General features: G+C 39.3%; 1 protein-coding gene across 2 annotated transcripts in view; it reads right to left on the bottom strand.

The window, feature by feature from the left end:
* COL14A1 (collagen type XIV alpha 1 chain) overlaps nucleotides 1–17,390 on the bottom strand; it is a 254,847-nt gene that overhangs the window by 3,859 nt on the left and 233,598 nt on the right. For both annotated transcript variants that reach the window (XM_036760560.1, XM_036760567.1), the window contains exon 46: nucleotides 405–482. In XM_036760560.1, coding sequence (XP_036616455.1) covers nucleotides 405–482 — 78 coding nt within the window. The remainder of the gene's footprint in view (nucleotides 1–404; nucleotides 483–17,390) is intronic.

Here is a 17,390-nt window from a genome sequence, read left to right on the forward strand (position 1 = left end):
CCAAACAACAAAACTCTATAATGATTTTAATTCAATCAGACTAAAGACATAACATGGTCTATTTATAATCTGGAGGGCCTATTTTATCATAAGAAGACAAGAAAAACACACAGAAAGCTACAAATTTTACATTAGATGTGTAAGACCACAACCATCCGGGCACATTGCATAACCTTTAGGCATAATTTTGGCTAAATGAGGATAAATGTTTAGGAGCTTCTCAGTTTATAGTCACACACACAGCTTTCCCTCTGTTATCCCAATCATTTGAATGAGAAATAGAGGAAATACCAAGTGAACCCTGGGAATAGATATTACAGCTTCTCCCATCCTACAATGACAAGGCAGCATAAGAATTTGAAAATTTGCCTCCCACCACATCTGGTTTGGTGGGATACCATTACCTGCAGGACCAGGGGGGCCTCTGGGTCCTTGACTCCCAATGCCTGGATTTCCTTTTTCTCCCTTGACACCTGCTAAACCTGTTGAGACAAGTACCATTAGAATGCTGTTTAGAGTAGGCAAAATATTTACGGAGGCTTTAAAGGTTTTCGGTAGACAAGGAAGGGCAGGTATGTATATGGAAAGGGACTGATAGGGAGAGATTTCAGTTTAAAGTTTTGAAAAAGCATGTGCGTGCATGCGTGCATGTGTGCGTGTGTGTGTGTGTGTGTGTGTGTGTGTGTGTGTGTGTTGTTCAGAGGTTTCAGTCACGTCCAGCTCATAATGACTCCATTTCAGGTTTTCTTTGGCAAACATACTGAAGTGATTTGCCATTTCCTTCCCCAGCTCATTTTACAAATGAGAAAACTGAGGCAAACAGGGTTAAGTGATTTGCCCAGGGTCAGACAACTAATAAGTGTCTGGGGTCTGATTTGAACTCAGGTGTTCCTGACTCCAGACCCCACACTCTAGCTATCCATTGCTCTGCCTAGCTGTGCAAAGAAAAGAAAGGTTAGGGCTGGATAAACAGACCTGATAATCATGTGCATAGAGATGATAATTGAGTCCATGGAAGCCGATGAGATCAGTTTGTTTAACTAAGAAAAATCCACTCACCACAAACACACACACACACACACACACACACACACACACACAGAGGCACACTTGCACACTCGCACAGGCAGAAACAAATTCTTGCTTTCAATCAATGAATCAACCAACAAGCACTTATTATGCGCTAGACCTTATGTTAAGCACTGAAGATACACAAACAAAAACTAAAGTCCCTGACCTCAAGAAGGTTATAGTCTATGGAGAAGAAGACAGCATGTACCCATAAAAGTATATACAAAATATATGGAAGATGATTTCTGAGGAGGCATTAGCCCCTGGAAAAATTAAGAAAGGGTCTATGTAGAATAAGGTGCTTGAGCTGAGCTCTGAAGAAACTAGGGAGTCTAAGAGACAGAGGTGAGGACAGCTTGCATTCCAGGCACAAGGAAGGGTCTGTGTAAATGCACAGGGAAGAAAGATGAAGAGTTGTGCATCAACAAGAAGGCTGCTAGGTGGCGCCATAGTGCACAGAGCCCTGGCGTGGAGTCAGGAAGACCTGAATTCAATTTGACCTCAGACACTTAACAGCTATGTGACCCTAGGCAAGTCACTTAACCTCTGTTTGCCTCAGTTTCCCCATCTGTAAACTGGGGATAATTAATAACAGCATCTACCTCCCAGGTTATCGTGGGGATCAAATGAGACAATATTTGTAAAGCACTTAGCACAGAGCCCGGCACATAGTAAGAGCTATGTAAACATCAGCTGTTATTACTAGCAATTAAGATGGCCAGTTTGACTAGACTGTAGAGTACATAGTTAAGGCTCCCACTTCCCAGGAGTCCTCTAAAGTCAATAGATTTTGATATTAAAGCAAAAATCTGGCCCACTTAGAATGTAGTGTCCACTCTTTGCTTATTTTTCCAACTTCTCACTTTCCTGTTTCTAAAGTTATCTAAGTTTGATCACAGGACTTGGGGCCACAGACCCTGTCTCTACATACAGTGTGGCTCATGCAGTGTGTACTGTTGGCACACCACAAATAACACACAATCAAAAACAATTGCATCTGACATTTCCTCATAAAATAACATTATCATGTATCTGCAAAAGACACGAGTTATAACTGTCATGGAGAAAATAAACAAGTTGCTAAGTTTTGAAAAGTTTGAATTTCCATTAGAAACTTGGAACCATCAGAAAAGCCTGTGCTTTATTTTCATGATTCAACCCCATAAAAATCCAAACCAATTCATGCTTCTTTTCCATTTAACAGACCTCCTTTAATAAACTGAAGGTTTTCATAGGTACGAATCAATTGTACACATAAATGATGCATACGGACCATATCTGCCCGAATTATTACATTTTGCTTGCTGAACAGACTATTGTATAGGCTGTAGAAAGACTATAGAACAATTTCAGAACGAAGACAAGATGAGACTGTATCAGTAAGGATTTTCTGAAATGGTAAACCCAAATGGAAAATTCAACTGGGCCTAAGCTAAATCAGTGTTAGATGGGGTTCTATGTAATAATGGACTTTATTAGAACAGGATGTATACACACACACACACACACACACATATATACACGTATATATGTATACATATACATACACACACATATGTATATACACATACATACATATGTGTGTATATATATATATACATATATATGCATTTACTGTTCAATGATACTTTGTCCTTAACGAATCAGGTATTTATTATGCTCCTACTATATACCATTTTGCTTAGAGTCTTCTCTTGGATATTGGCAAAAGGCAGTCATTTTTAAAAGGTGAAGGATCATGAGCTGATAGGATTGGAGACAGAAGGGAGAAGAGAAGCCACCTAGGAAAAAATCCTCATCAAACATCTAGTCCAACCCACATGCTTCCCTTCTCCTTCCCTCCCCTCCCTTCTCCTCTCCTTTCCATTCACCTTTCTCTTCTTCTTCCTCTCCAGCACCAGGAGCCAGGCTTTCCTGCCACTTCCCCGCCATATCCATACGACGCAGCTGTTCAAATACTATCCCCTTTCCGGTTCATCTTTTCCCATTAGAATGGATGCCCTTGGAAGTCAGGGATTGTCCTGCTTGAACATATTTATAGTCCCAGTGCTTCACACCACCTAGTAAGTAGCAGCATCAGCAATACCAGTAGTAGCAGCTAATACTCTCATTGGATACTTTCAACAACCCTGTGAGGAAGGTACTATTATTATCCCCATTTTAGAGATAAGAAAACTGAAGCTGAGATGGGTTAAGTGCCTTTCCCAAGGTCACACAGTTAATAAACATCAGGTCTTCCTGATCTTAGGACCAATACTCTATCCACTGTGCCACCTAGGTTTTCCAAGCATTGAATAAATATCTGCCTGTTGATCATCTACTTAGAACTAGCCTCAGAGTCAGGAAGATTCAGGCTCACATTTCATCTCTCACACTGGCCATGTCACCCTGGACAAATCACAACTCCTCTGTGCCTTAGTCAAGATTTTATGCTGCAGATGAAAGTATTTCCTCTGGGGAGCTCCCAACATTAATAAAATTATGCACAAATGTATAGATACATACCGAGGATTGGGGGTCGGGGTGGAATACACTAGCAACCTGACATAAAAGGTGATATTTGAAACACAGCTTTGAAAGAAATCAGAGATTCCAAGAGGCAGATGTGAGCAGTGCATGAGTGCATTCCAGGCAGTAGGTACAGCCTGAGCAAAGGCACAAAGACAGGAAATGAAATGTCATGTGTAAGGAAGAAAAGAAGGCCAGTTTGGGTGGACCATGGAATTTGTAAAGGATGATAAGAATGGAAAAATAGGTTGGAGCCAGATTGTAAACCTACTATGTGCCAGGAAATGTGCTACACACTGGGGATACAAAAAGAGGCAGAAGACAGTCCCTGCCCTCAAGGAGCTCACCATCTAATGGAGGAGACAACATGCAAATAAGTATGAACAAACATAACCCCGCAATATAGAAAGTGCAGGGATTGTTATCTCTATCATCTAGATGAGAAACTGAGGCTAAAAAAGATTAATTTCCCCAAGGCCATGTGGCTAGTGACTAGCAGATGTTGGACTCTACTATTCTGGACTGGGTTCTCAATTTTCTTTCTTATATTGGTTCCAAATGCTCCTATTTGTTTGCCTTCCCTCTTGCTTAGATATGGCGTTGATCTCCCTTACTATTGGGACAAGGATGATGGACGGGTCTGAGGGTGCTCAAGTAGGAATACGTGTGCTGACCTGTTTTTTCAACATCACAGGGTACACTTGGTCCTCTTTTGCCCTTGCCAACCTGGAGATTACAATTCCTGACTTATTAACTGTAACATTTGGTTTCCTGGCCTATCTTCTGAATCAGTCTGCACATTCTCCTTGGCACCAGACCCAGCAGCCAGACTCCTGACCAACACCAGCTTACTCTCCTTAGTCTGGACACTTCACCCTCACTGTCTGTCAGTAAGAGCACATGTAAATTTTTAGAAGCATGTGTACCCTTCCTGTGCCTAATGGACTGCTTGTCTAGGGTTGGATCCCTAGTTGCTTGTTATGCATTTTATGCTTATTACTCAAACTCTTGGCCCCTCAGTAGGGGGAATCTTACTCATCCCTATGGCAAAATTTACCACAGTAAGAGCCCTAAAAGTTTAAACTCACAGAATCATAGAATTCTAGATTTGGAAGAGACCTTATCAATCATCTAGTCCAATCCACACTCAAAGAAAGAATTCCCACTACCACACACGCAACAAGTGGTCATCCAGCCTCTGCTTGAAGACCTCCCAAGAGGCGGAGCCCTCTATTTCCCAAGGCAACCCATTCCACTCTGGGATACCTCTCATTATTGGCAGTTTTGCCTGACGTCAAGGCTAAATTTACTTCTTTGCATTTTTTAGCCATTATTCCAGTTCTGTCATCTAAGGACAAAAAAAGAGCAAATCTAATCCATCTTTCATTTGTGACAGCATTTCAATCTGCTGGCAATCTGAAGATCACTACCATGCCCCACGAGTCTTCTCTTTGCCAGGCTCAATGTCCCCAAAATCAAGTCTGTCCAATGCTATTTCTTAGTGGAGTCTTTACCATCTTATCCTAGTCACCCAGAAAAAATCCCGCATTTTAAAGTCTAAGTATATATAAAGTTTTGTTTCTCAACATGTAACATTTTTATTTTTAATTGTACAGAAAAGTCTCATAAGATACCAATGGAAAGTTTTAATTGTACCCCTATATATTGTTTTCTAGAGCAATGCTACCTATGCATTCTTAAGTGGTCACACATTCAATTGACTTTTAAAGATATTATTATAGGCAAAGCCATGTGGATATTGCATCATCACTTGAACTGGATTTATTGGAAGATCTGTAGAGGGTAATCCATTTATTGGGCAGGGTTTGGACGAATTCTCACAGAATCTCAGAAGAGCCCATCTGGTCAAAACCATAGCAGGATAGATAAGAATTCCTTCAACAAAACCTCAAAAGTACATGATCATCCGCACTGCTCCACCCCCCATTTGAAGGCCCTCAGTAATATCTACATGTTCCCACATTAGCACCATGTCCCACGATAAAGTTTAGTCACTAGAGGACAAGAGGATATAGATGAAATAGGGGCCTAAAATAAGCCCTTGAATTTGTAATGACTCTTTTAGACTTTCCTATTGAGTTTCCTCATTTGAAAGACAGACTATAATAATTTAGTAATAATAACTGGCCTTTATGTAGCACTTCAAAGTTTGCAAAGTATTTTATATGTTCTTTCATTTAACTTTATAACAACCCTGTGAGAAAATTGATATTATTATCCCCATTTTACAGATAAGGAAACTGAAGTGCAAAGATGTTAAGTGACTTCCCCAGGGTCACACAGCTAGTAAATATGTGGGGGAGTCTTCCTGACTCCAAGTGAAATATTTTATCCACCTAGGTTCTAAGTCTTGGGTTATACCTCTGAAATGAACTGATATATGTGACTTCTGGTTAGTCACTTCATCTCTCAGGGCTCAATACCTCCTCTGTGAAATAAGGATGTAGAACGAGGTGACTTAGCTTCAGCTTTGAAATTTCATGATCGCTTTTCCTCAACTGGTTTTGCAATATTCATAGCACTCTGATGGGAAAGCTATGCATTACTCAAAATTAACTGAAAAATCTGCCTCAGCATTTTCCATAGTTTGTAATTTAAAATACATTATTTTAAATTCAATCTCTGCCTTTACTTATTCAGATATCACTGATGATATTTAAATCAGAGCATTTGTCTGCTTTTCCTAGCAGGGTTATAAAGTGATTGGCAAAGCAATCGAAAAGATCGTAGGACTTCCAGTTAGAAGGTGACTTAGAGGTCAATCGCTGCAATTCTATAAGCATTTGAACTGGGAATATGAAGTGGGAGTGTGGGAGTATGCCATACCCTATGCAAGGCACTATGCCAGGTAATGGGGTTGGTAAGGAAGGATAATGATAAATGATATGAAAAGCAGTCCCTGCCCTCATGATGCTTACATTTTATCAGAAGATACATAACATAAGCAGAGAAGTTGTAAATTTTCCTCCTTTCCCTTAACAAAATCCAGAGTGGTATATTTTAGCTCATTAATCAGGCCTCTAGAGCTAGGATCATCACAGAACACAATCTACACCCATATTCCATTCCACTCCATTGGCACAGGTGGAAGAAGGTTTACAAGTGAGAAAAATTAGGACCCTATTGGGAATTTGCTTGAGTTAATATAATTCAGTCAAAACAATTTTGTACTAGTTAAGAAAGAGAAGTTGATCAGTGAAATAGATTAGGTACATGATGAACTGAAATGAATGAACATGATAGCCTAATAGGCTACATTATTTATGATAAACCCAAAGATTTGGGCTACTGGGGTAAGACCTCATTATTCAACAAAAACTGCTGGGTTGTCTGGCAGAAACAAGAGACAGACAACATCTCACCCCATATACCAAGGAAAGCTCCAAAAAGATACCCTTAGAAATAGAAGAGAAGCTAAAGTTCATCTAGGTGACCCCACATTTTACAGGTAAGTAAACTGCAGCTAGGCGGTGCAGTGGATAGAGTGCTCGTCCTGGAGTCAGGAAGACTCATCTTCCTAAGTTCAAATCCACCCTTAGACACGTACTAGCTGTGTGACCCTGGGCAAGTCACTTAACTCTGCTTGCCTCAGTTTCCGCATCTATAAAAGGAGCTGGAGAAGGAAATGGCAAACCACTCCAGCATCTTTGCCAAGAAAGCTCCAAATAGGGCATGCCTCAACAACAACAAACTGAAGTAAATTGCTATCCCAATGTCAGACAGGTAATAAATTATAAAGGATTCAAATTCAGGTCTTCTGAGTCCAAATCAAGAGTTCTGGAGATGCTATTTGGGAACTCAAGAAAGAGAGGCTAGAACTGGATATATCAGCTTTAGAGATATGTGCCTACAAGTGGTAGCTGAAACCATGATGATGAATAAGATTGCCAAATGAGAGAAAAGAGAAGAGTGCAGACCCTTTGGGAACTTAATAAAAGGATTTGTTCTGTGAAGTTTGAATTCAGTCAAAGGGCTGTACTTGAGGACCTAGAGGGCCACACATGGCCTCGAGGCCGCAGGTTCCCCACTCCTGTTCCAGATTATTTAGATCTGGAGAGATCCTGACTCTACCATATGACCCAGTAGCTAATCCTCTAAACGCAGTATCATCAGCCTATTTGACAATCATGCTGTCGACTCCTTCATCCAAGTCACTAAAAAAATCTTGAATAGGGACAAGTCCTAGTTCCTAAGCAGTCTGACTATGGAAAAGTTGTCAGCTCCCCAAGGGCTGGGACTATCTTTTGCCTTCTTTGATTCTCCAGAGCTTGGCATAGTGCCTTCACATAGGAGGCTCTTAATGTTTACTGACTGATCTTAAAGTGGTACTTAAATATGAGTTATTTTTAAATTGTTAGTATTATTATTATTGGAAAGAACTTGAGATGCATCACCAGACCAAAAAGAGCTAAATTTAAAACTCATGTAATAATGACTCTGAAGTTCTCCAAAACATGTACAAAGATTAGCATATAATATAAACCTATCTTACTATCAGTAATAGGAAAGAGTTTTAAAAAGAGATAGCTTCTCATTCTCCAGACTGCAAAAAATAGGTTCAGAAAGGTTATATTATTTCTCTAGAAGGAAAGCATTATAGAATGGAAAGAGCCCTGGCCAGATAGTGGGAGGACCTGGCTGTGGTATTTACTAGCTGTGTGACCTTGGTCGATTTTTTCACTTCTCTGGATTTTAATTTCTCCTTCTACAAAATGAGAGAGTTGGACAAGATGCTGTCTGAATTCTATGATCATATGGCAGATAAATTTACTAGTAAATTCAGGCCTAAAACCAAAGAGGATTGGACAAGAGGAATGAGGATGTCTTTTCTATTTGCAATTTCAATGAGGACAAAAGTTTAGTACCATTCCCATGTGGTTAATCTTGATTATTTTAAAGGATATGTTAAAAATATTTACCAAAAAGAAATTGACACAGTTCATATAAACATTTGCAATAGTATCACATTTTATCACATATTTTGTGCACGATTTCCATTTACTTATTCATGTTGAAATGCTAAGAATTTAGAAAAGGATGAAGAACACGTCAGTGAACCACAAGAAAGTTCCATCCCATTTATATGTACATTTGCAAGCAAGTATAATTGAACCTTTACTTTAAAAATCTCTCCCTACACTTTTTTGTTAAATCTATTTATAGAAGAGTGAATTAAAAGAAAAACCCTGGCCACTAAGTAAGCATGAATTGGCTGTGAGCGACAGTCTGAGGATTTTAAAACTCTAGCCATGAATGATGAGAAACAGTGCAGGCCAGTGAATGGAGAACTGGCCTTCAAGTCAGGGTAATTAGGACACAGATCCCCATACAATGACTTGCTGGCTGTGTGACTCTGGACAAACAATTTAACTTTGAAGTGCTCTAGGCAACTCTCCAAGACCCCAGATTGCAGAAGAGTTGCTAATCTGTGTAGGCAAAAGGAGTTTCCTCACCAGGAGTTCCCTATGCTAATGAAAACACAGGCTTACATCACCCCCTCCCCCACAAAAAGGAAGGAAGGGAGGAAGGAAGGTAGGAAGGAAGGAAGGAAGGAGGGAAGGAAGGAAGGAAGGAAAGCCATGTACACTGAGTAGCAGATTGAAGAGCTAAAAATTTGACCAAGTGAATACCAACAAACTAACTGCCATTTGTCAAGTGCCTACTGTATACATCTGACTGCTTTGGGAGAAAGGTATCCTGGAGGAGTTTAGAGCCTAAGGAGAAGACATAGGAACAAGATATAAAACAACTAGAGGACAATAAAGGATTATCTATCTGTGTGTATATTATATATTATGATATATAATATATATAGGAAAGTGTGGCAAACAGGGTTAAGTGACTTGCCCAAGGTCACACAGCTAGTAAATGTCTGAGGCAGGATTTGAACTCAAAAGATGAACCTTCCTGATTACAAGCCCAGTGCTCTATCCACCACACCACCTAGCTGCCACGTACACATGCCTCCATTGCTGAGGGGTATTCAGGTTAGGAGATTGGGACCAATCAATTCCCATAAGTATGGCAGCATTCAATAGGGGCCTGGGACAAACAAGAGAGAGCAGGAGGAACAGGAGGAACAAGAGGAGCAGGGGTCAGTCTTGTGGGGGCCTGCCAAGCCCCAGATCCAGCAGCAGAGGCAGTGGCAGTCTCTCTGTAGGTCTAATCTTCTACTTTCACTTGGAGAGTTTTGAGGTTTTTTTTAGAATTGTTTTCTTTTGTTTGGGGGTGGGGTGCAGAGTGTGCAGTGGGCTGGAGCAGAAGATAGCACAACATTGGTGGGGGTTTTGAGGGAATGCATGTTTCTTTCAGAATTCTTTACTATTTGTAAAATGTAGATTTAGATTAGCTAGAACTGCTAGTATTTAAAAGGGAATGGAGCAGTCCATAAGTATTTAAAAGGGAATGGAGCAGTCCATAGAGTGCTAGACTTGGAGTTAAGAAGTCCTGAGTTCAAATCTTGCCTCAAGCCCTTACTGACTGCGTGACTCTGGGCAACTCACTTAACCTCTCTATGACTCAGTCTCCTTACCTGTATAATAATAGCACCTGTTTCACAAGATTGTTATGGGGATCAATGAGATAATATGTAAAGTGTTTTGCAAACCATAGAGTACTCTACAAATGCTAGGGGTGATCATTATCGTTAGTAATAGTTTCATAGGACAAAACTAGAAACAGGGGATGCAAGGTGCAGACAGGCATGTTTCAGGTCCCTGTTTGAGGTAATGGTCTTCAATAGAAGAATGCCACACAGGAGATTCTCATTTGGCTATAGCCTGGACTAGATGACCTGTCATTTTACACATGTGCAAACGGAGTCAGTTTCCTTGAAAAGTCATGAATATGTGGGTTTCCTGAGCAAATCTCTAAACCTGGATGAGTCTTAGTTTCTTCATCTGTAAAATAGAGATAATAACAGCACCTAACTCAAAAGATTGATGTGAGGATCCAATGAAATAATATATGAAAAGCATTTTGCAAACCTTAAAATGCTATATAAACAAAAGCTATTATTACAGTATCTTCGAGACAGAATGGTAATTTCAAATGCCATATGGAAATCCTAGTTTGAAAGCTAGGAAAGAAAACTCAGATGCTTTAGCATTCACTGCCTGGCTTAACTCTTATAAGACAAGAGGACACAAACGGCATGAAAGCAGTATCATCTTGAAATAATAGAGATCATTTGGAAATATTTAGACAACTTCTCAACAAAGGATACTGAACAAATCTGAAAGATGCATTCGCATTAGTGATGATAGGAAGAGCAAGGAGGTTTGGAAGGAACCAGATTCCAACAGCTGCCATAAATATCTCAATTTGATTAATTTTAGGTGTATCTCTTCCAATGACAGGAAAGCCATGCATCATCTGATGCTGCCTTAGGGGGAAAACTGCAATCCAATCTAGATTTGATGTTGAGACATCATTCAGATTTTTTGTTTCTTAAAGTTAAGGAAACCAGGCTTCAGAAATCTCCCATCTTCTGGGATCTTGTCAAGGCTAGAGCTTGAATTGAGTGTTGTGTTCAGTAGACTAAGGGTTAATGTTTTCTCTTTCTTGAATGAAATGAAAAATGGATTCTCTACAATCTCCTTCCATGTGGTTCTGTAATCTTTCAATTATGGTTGTTCTTTTTCCCTTTCTTTTCACTCCTCAGGGTTACCCCCTTCTGCCACATGACTTGCCTTCTCAGACCTTCTTACTCCTCGCTCAGACAGATAAGACCAAATGTGAGATACAGCTAGTTATCTCCTTTCTGAAAGAACTCTTGTCTGAAATTCTTATCACTTCATTGAAAAATCTTCCCAATGTGCCCGTTAGTTTGGAAAATAGCTAAGGAAATTGTGACACTTATATGTAATGTGATACATAAAGGGAATACTACTGCAGTATAAGAAACAATGAATATGAAGAATTCTAAGAAACATTGGAAAACTTACATGAACAGAGAATGAAGTAAGTGGAATTAGGAAAACAATATACACAATGATTAAAATAATATAAGCAGAAAACAAACAAACAAAACTGAAACTAAATGGACCCTCAAAAGAGTTGACAAAATGCACCTTGCTCTCTTTATTGCAGAAGTAAGGCAATGTGGATGTGGAATATTGCATATACCATTATATGCAATGTGTTTACTGGTTTTGCTTAATTGTCTACTTTCTCTTTTTTAAAAATGTTGTTACAAGGGAAGTTTCTTTGGGTATGGAAGATGAGAGGGATACATTTGGAAATGGATGTGATATGAAAGTACAAGTCATCAAAGAATACTTTAAAAAACATTACTAATGATAACATGTGGCCAAATGGATAGAGTATTGATTGGGAGTCCCGAATCCAATAATTTAGCCCTGGCTTAGCAATGAATAGATAATGAGGTCTTTGAGAAAGCATTAAACTTCTTTCAGTCTTAGTTTCCTTATCTGTAAGATGACTTCTAAGGCCCTTTCTTACTCTGACAATCTATGACCTATATCATCTAAAATCCCAGTAAAATCAATTTGCCTAAAAATCGGGCCCATAAGATTACATTATTTGATCTGTATTCATTTTCTCGTGCCTCAAATTTGGCTTAATTTGGTTTCCTCTGCAGAAATGTAAAACATCTTGATTGACAAGGCCTTCTTCCTGCAGGAAGAAAAAAGTACAATTCATCCTGCAAACAATCCCTCTGAAAGCATTTAAAAAGTCACTCCATTTAAATGCCAAGTCTTGTACTTTATGGGCAATAAACTTGGACTCTGCCAAATGAAAATTATACAGAAAATCAAAAATCTTGGTAGAAAATGGTTCAACATCAGAAAATGATATTTTTATCAGTGGAAATGACAGTAAAGAAGAGCCATTACTATCTGCTTTGCCACTGAACCCTAAGGACTATGAGACTTTTCCATCTGACTTCTAGCTGAAACTAGATAGATAGATAGATACATAGACAGGAAGACAGGCAGGCAGTCTCTCCCATTAGAATGTGAGCTCCTTCCAATCAAGGACTATCTTGTTTTTCTATTTCTATCTCCAGTACTTGGCATAGTGTTTTGTACGTAGTAAGCATTTAATGAATGCATAATTCATTCATTCATTTCCTCTGTGGAATTTGCAATTCTTAAAACTCCTGATTCAGGAAATCAGTGGTTCTGATGAGGTTGGTGGGAAGAAGGAAGGTAGAGTTGAATTCCAGAAAATATTAATGGCAATGGAAGATATTGCCTTTCTCATGTAAAATATTAATTTTGACCACAATCATATACTCATAAATAAACATTTATGACTGTTTTGGCACTGGCCAGTAAAAGCAAAATCACTCTCAGAGAGCCTCTGCAGAAGATGCTGGGATCTGTACAAAGAGAAGTAACAGGAAGGCGAAAACAAATAAAAGAGAAAGACACACAGGTACTCGCCTATACGTTTTACATAAATATATTACAAATTATGTATATTTCGTATATATTATTTATTCATTATTTATTTCACATATGATATATTACTAAGTATGTATTTCATATATATTCACTGTACATAAAAATATATTTATGTAAAATATATAGGCAAATATCTACGTGTCTTTCTCTTTTACCTATAGAACATATAGGTAAGCACCTATATATTTTTCTTTTTTATATGTTTTCTCTTTCATCAGAATGATTGTTACCAGGACTCCACTCCTGGCCAGTGTCTATTTGGCGTTCCTTCCAAATCTGCAACTGAATTTTGCTGCCAGATTTCTTTTTGGCTCCAATAGCTGCGTTTAACCATGGAAATATAATGAACATGAGAGACCCAGGCAGACAACTATTATCCCTCTTCGAGTCATTTTGGTCCTAACTCCTGCTTCTCCTCAGCCATATGTACCCACGGATTCGCCTCAGGAGCTCATTCCTTAGCTTCATTGGGATAAGCCTTTCTTCACTATACTGCAATTTGAGTCTCTGGGATGGAATTTCATTCTCTTTTAGAGATCTGGCCTAGGGATGAGGGGATAGCTCTTAATTTTCAGTGTTTATTTTGTGTCATAGTGTAATTTCAACCTGTCCTTCAGTGTGTTTCATCTTTATATTCTCCCTTCCCCCTGTCTATTTTCTATAACAAAGCCTATCTTTGTTCAGGTCAGCCACAGAAACCTAGGACTGACAGGCATGAACATTAGCCCTTTTCTCTTACACTAGAATCATTCGGACCTTGCTCTTGCGGGCCAGGAAAAGCTTGTGGGGAAAGTCTTTAAACTCAAAGGTCACTCACAGGTTTTCCCCCTATATTAGTCTTAGGAATTACATGGGAAAATGAGGAGCTTTCTTCTGCATCAAAGTCTTAGACAAAGACCTGAAATTTGCTCTTGATTTAAAAATGCCACTCATTTATTTTTTTAAACCCTCAATTTAAACTACTTACCATTATCATGACTTGAGGGAGTTCGCAGATGAAAAGAAAAAAAAAGACCTCTGATATTAAAACAAAACAAAACAAAACTAGGGAAATGAGCAAGATAAAGCAGGGACGGTCATTAGGATGCTATCTCTCTGTGATTTCTATTTAACTTTTTCCAGGAAATGTTGTGGGAATGGGAAACATCACAATCAATTAACAGCAAGTCAAGTCAACAAGCATTTACTAAGTGCCTACTATTTGCCAGGTTCTGTTCGAAGTTATGGAAAGGCACTGAAAGGCAAAAACAGTGGCTGCTCCCAAGGATCTCACAGTCTGATGTAGCAAACAATAGGCAAACAGCGCACTCTCTCTCTCTCTCTGTCTCCTCTGTTTCTCTGTGGGTGTGTGTGTGTCTGCGTGTGTCTGTGTGTGTCTGTGTCTGTGTGTATACGTGTGCCAGATTTCTTTTTGGCTCCAATAGCTGCTTTTAGCCATGGAAATATAACAAACATGAGCGACCCAGGCAGATGAAGACTCTTCCGTCTTGGAGTTATATATACATATACATATACATATACATATACATATACATACACACACACATATATACATATATATACACACACACATATACACATACATATATATACGTGTATATATATAGTCATATATGCATAGCATAAAACATAGTCATATATACACATATGTATATATACACACACACATATACACATATAGATATATACACATACACACATACACAAATATTTGAAGGTAATCTCTGGGAAGGCACTATGGGTAAAGAGGACGAGGAAAGGCTTCTGAAGCTCACATACTAATGATGGGGACAAACATGGAAGCAAGAATATATATGTATATACGTATTCATATAATCTGCTTATATGCACTCACATGGCTATACATGTAATACATGGGAGGTAATTTTAGAGAGAAGGCACTAGTAGGGTGGAGAGAGGAACAAGACCATCTCACAGAAGATGGCATTTGAGCTGAATTTTGAAGAAAGGCAGGGAAGCCAGTTAGGAGGCAGAAATGAGGAGGGAGAGCAGTCCAGACCCAGGGAGACAGTCAGTGAAAGGGAGGTGGAATATCTTGTATGAGAAACAGCAAGAAGGTCAGTGTTGCTTGATTATAGTGTATGTAGAGGGGAGTGATGTGCGAGAAGCTTGAAAAGGTAAATAGACGCAGGTAAAAAAAGAAATAAATACAAAACTGAAAGAAACTATACCATCATAGATATAAAACAGGAAAAGACCTCAGAGGACCTGTAGTTCAACCCATTAATTATTCTGGTGAAGAAAGATCTAGGGCGGAGCCAAGATGGTGGCTGGAAAGCAGGGACTGGCCTAAAGCTCTCCTCCAGGACCCTCCAAACACCTACAAAATGGCTCTGAACAAATTCTAGAACTGCAGAACCCATGCAATAGTAGAGGGAAGCAGGGCTCCAGCCCAGGACAGCCTGGATGGTCGCTGGGTAAGATCTCTCACACAGAGCTCGGAGCAGAGCCTGGAGTGGGCTGCGCCCAGACCAACCAGACTGGGAGCAGGGTGAAACAGGCCCTAGCGCCCTGAATCAGTGAGCTGTGGCAGTTACCAGACTTCTCAACCCACAAACACCAAAGACAACAGAGAAGGTTAGTGGGAAAAAACTGGGGAGACAGAGTAAAAGGAGTTTGTGGTTTGGCCACCACCCTGGGGGCAATGGAGGTGGTGCAGCTACAGAACTGCAGTTGTAGTTGCTTCCCGCCCCAGGCCCACCTGGTGGGAGGAATTAAGTGGCAGATCTGAAAGCAGGAGTGTAGAACCTGCTCAGATCTGAGTCACGGGTCCGGTTGGCAGTTTCAGGGGTGGAGGAGCACTGGTGTGGCAGAGCTTGCTGTGTAGAAAAAGCTCTGAAAACAACAGCACAGCCTCTCAAGTTTGGGACAAAGTACTCTATACAAGCAGTCATACCCCAACAAAAAACTCAAGGGTCAAGTAGTTGGCTGGGAACATGGCCAGGCAGAGAAAACGGACTCAGATACAGACTCAGACTTTGGAATCTTTCTTTGGTGACAAAGAAGACCAAAACATACAGCCAGAAGAAGTCAACAAAGTCAAAGAGCCTACATCAAAAGCCTCCAAGAAAAACACAAACTGGTCTCAGGCCATGGAAGAGATCAAAAAGGATTTGGAAAAGCAAGTTAGAGAAGTAGAAGAAAAATTGGGAAGAGAAACGAGAGTGATGCAAGAAAATCATGAAAAACAAGTCAATGACTTGCTAAAGGAGACCCAAAAAAAATACTGAAGAAAATAACACCTTAAAAAATTGACTAACTCAAATGGCAAAAGAGCTCCAAAAAGCCAATGAGGAGAAGAATGCCTTGAAAGGGAGAATTAGCCAAATGGAAAAGGAGGTCCAAAAGACCACTGAAGAAAATACTACCTTAAAAATTAGACTGGAGCAAGTAGAAGCTAGTGACTTTATGATAAATCAAGATATTATAAAACAGAACCAAAGGAATGAAAAAATGGAAGACAATGTGAAATATCTTTTTGGAAAAACCACTGACCTAGATAATGGATCCAGGAGAGATAATTTAAAAATTATTGGACTACCTTAAAGCCATGAGCAAAAAAAGAGCCTAGATATCATCTTTAAAGAAATTATCAAGGAGAACTGCCCTGATATTCTAGAGTCAGAGGGTAAAATAGAAATTGAAAGAATCCACTGATAGCCTCCTGAAAAAAATCCCAAAAAGAAAACTCCTAGGAACAATGTTGCCAAATTCCAGAGCTCCCAGATCAAGGAGAAAATACTTCAGGCAGCCAGAAAGAAACAATTTGAGTATTGTGGAAACACAATCAGGATAATACAAGATCTAGCAGCTTCCACATTAAGGGATCGAAGGGCTTGGAATATGATGTCCTGGAGGTCAGTGGAGCTAGGTTTAAAACCAAGAATCACCTACCCAGCAAAACTGAGTATCATGCTCCGAGGCAAAATATGGATTTTCAATAAAATAAAGGACTTTCAAGCTTTCTCAGTGAAAGAACCAGAACTGAATAGAAAATCTGACTTTTAAACACAAGAATCAAGAGAAGCAATAAAAGGTAAACAAGAAAGAGAAATCATAAGGGACTTACTAAAGTGGAACTGTTTTCTTTACATTCCTACATGGAAAGACGATGTGTGTAATTCATGAGACCTTTTTCAGTGTTAGGGTAGTTGAAGAGAATATACATAAACATATATATATATATATAGACAGAGGGCACAGGGTGAGTTGAATATGAAAGGATGATATCTAAAAAGAAAATCAAATTAAGGAATGAGAGAGGAATATATTGAGAGAGGGAAAAAGGGAGAGACAGAATGGGGTAAATTATCTCACATAAAAGTGGCAAGCAAAAGC

The sequence above is a fragment of the Trichosurus vulpecula genome, chromosome 1, assembly GCF_011100635.1.
Source record: "Trichosurus vulpecula isolate mTriVul1 chromosome 1, mTriVul1.pri, whole genome shotgun sequence".
NCBI classification, from domain to species: domain Eukaryota; kingdom Metazoa; phylum Chordata; class Mammalia; order Diprotodontia; family Phalangeridae; genus Trichosurus; species Trichosurus vulpecula.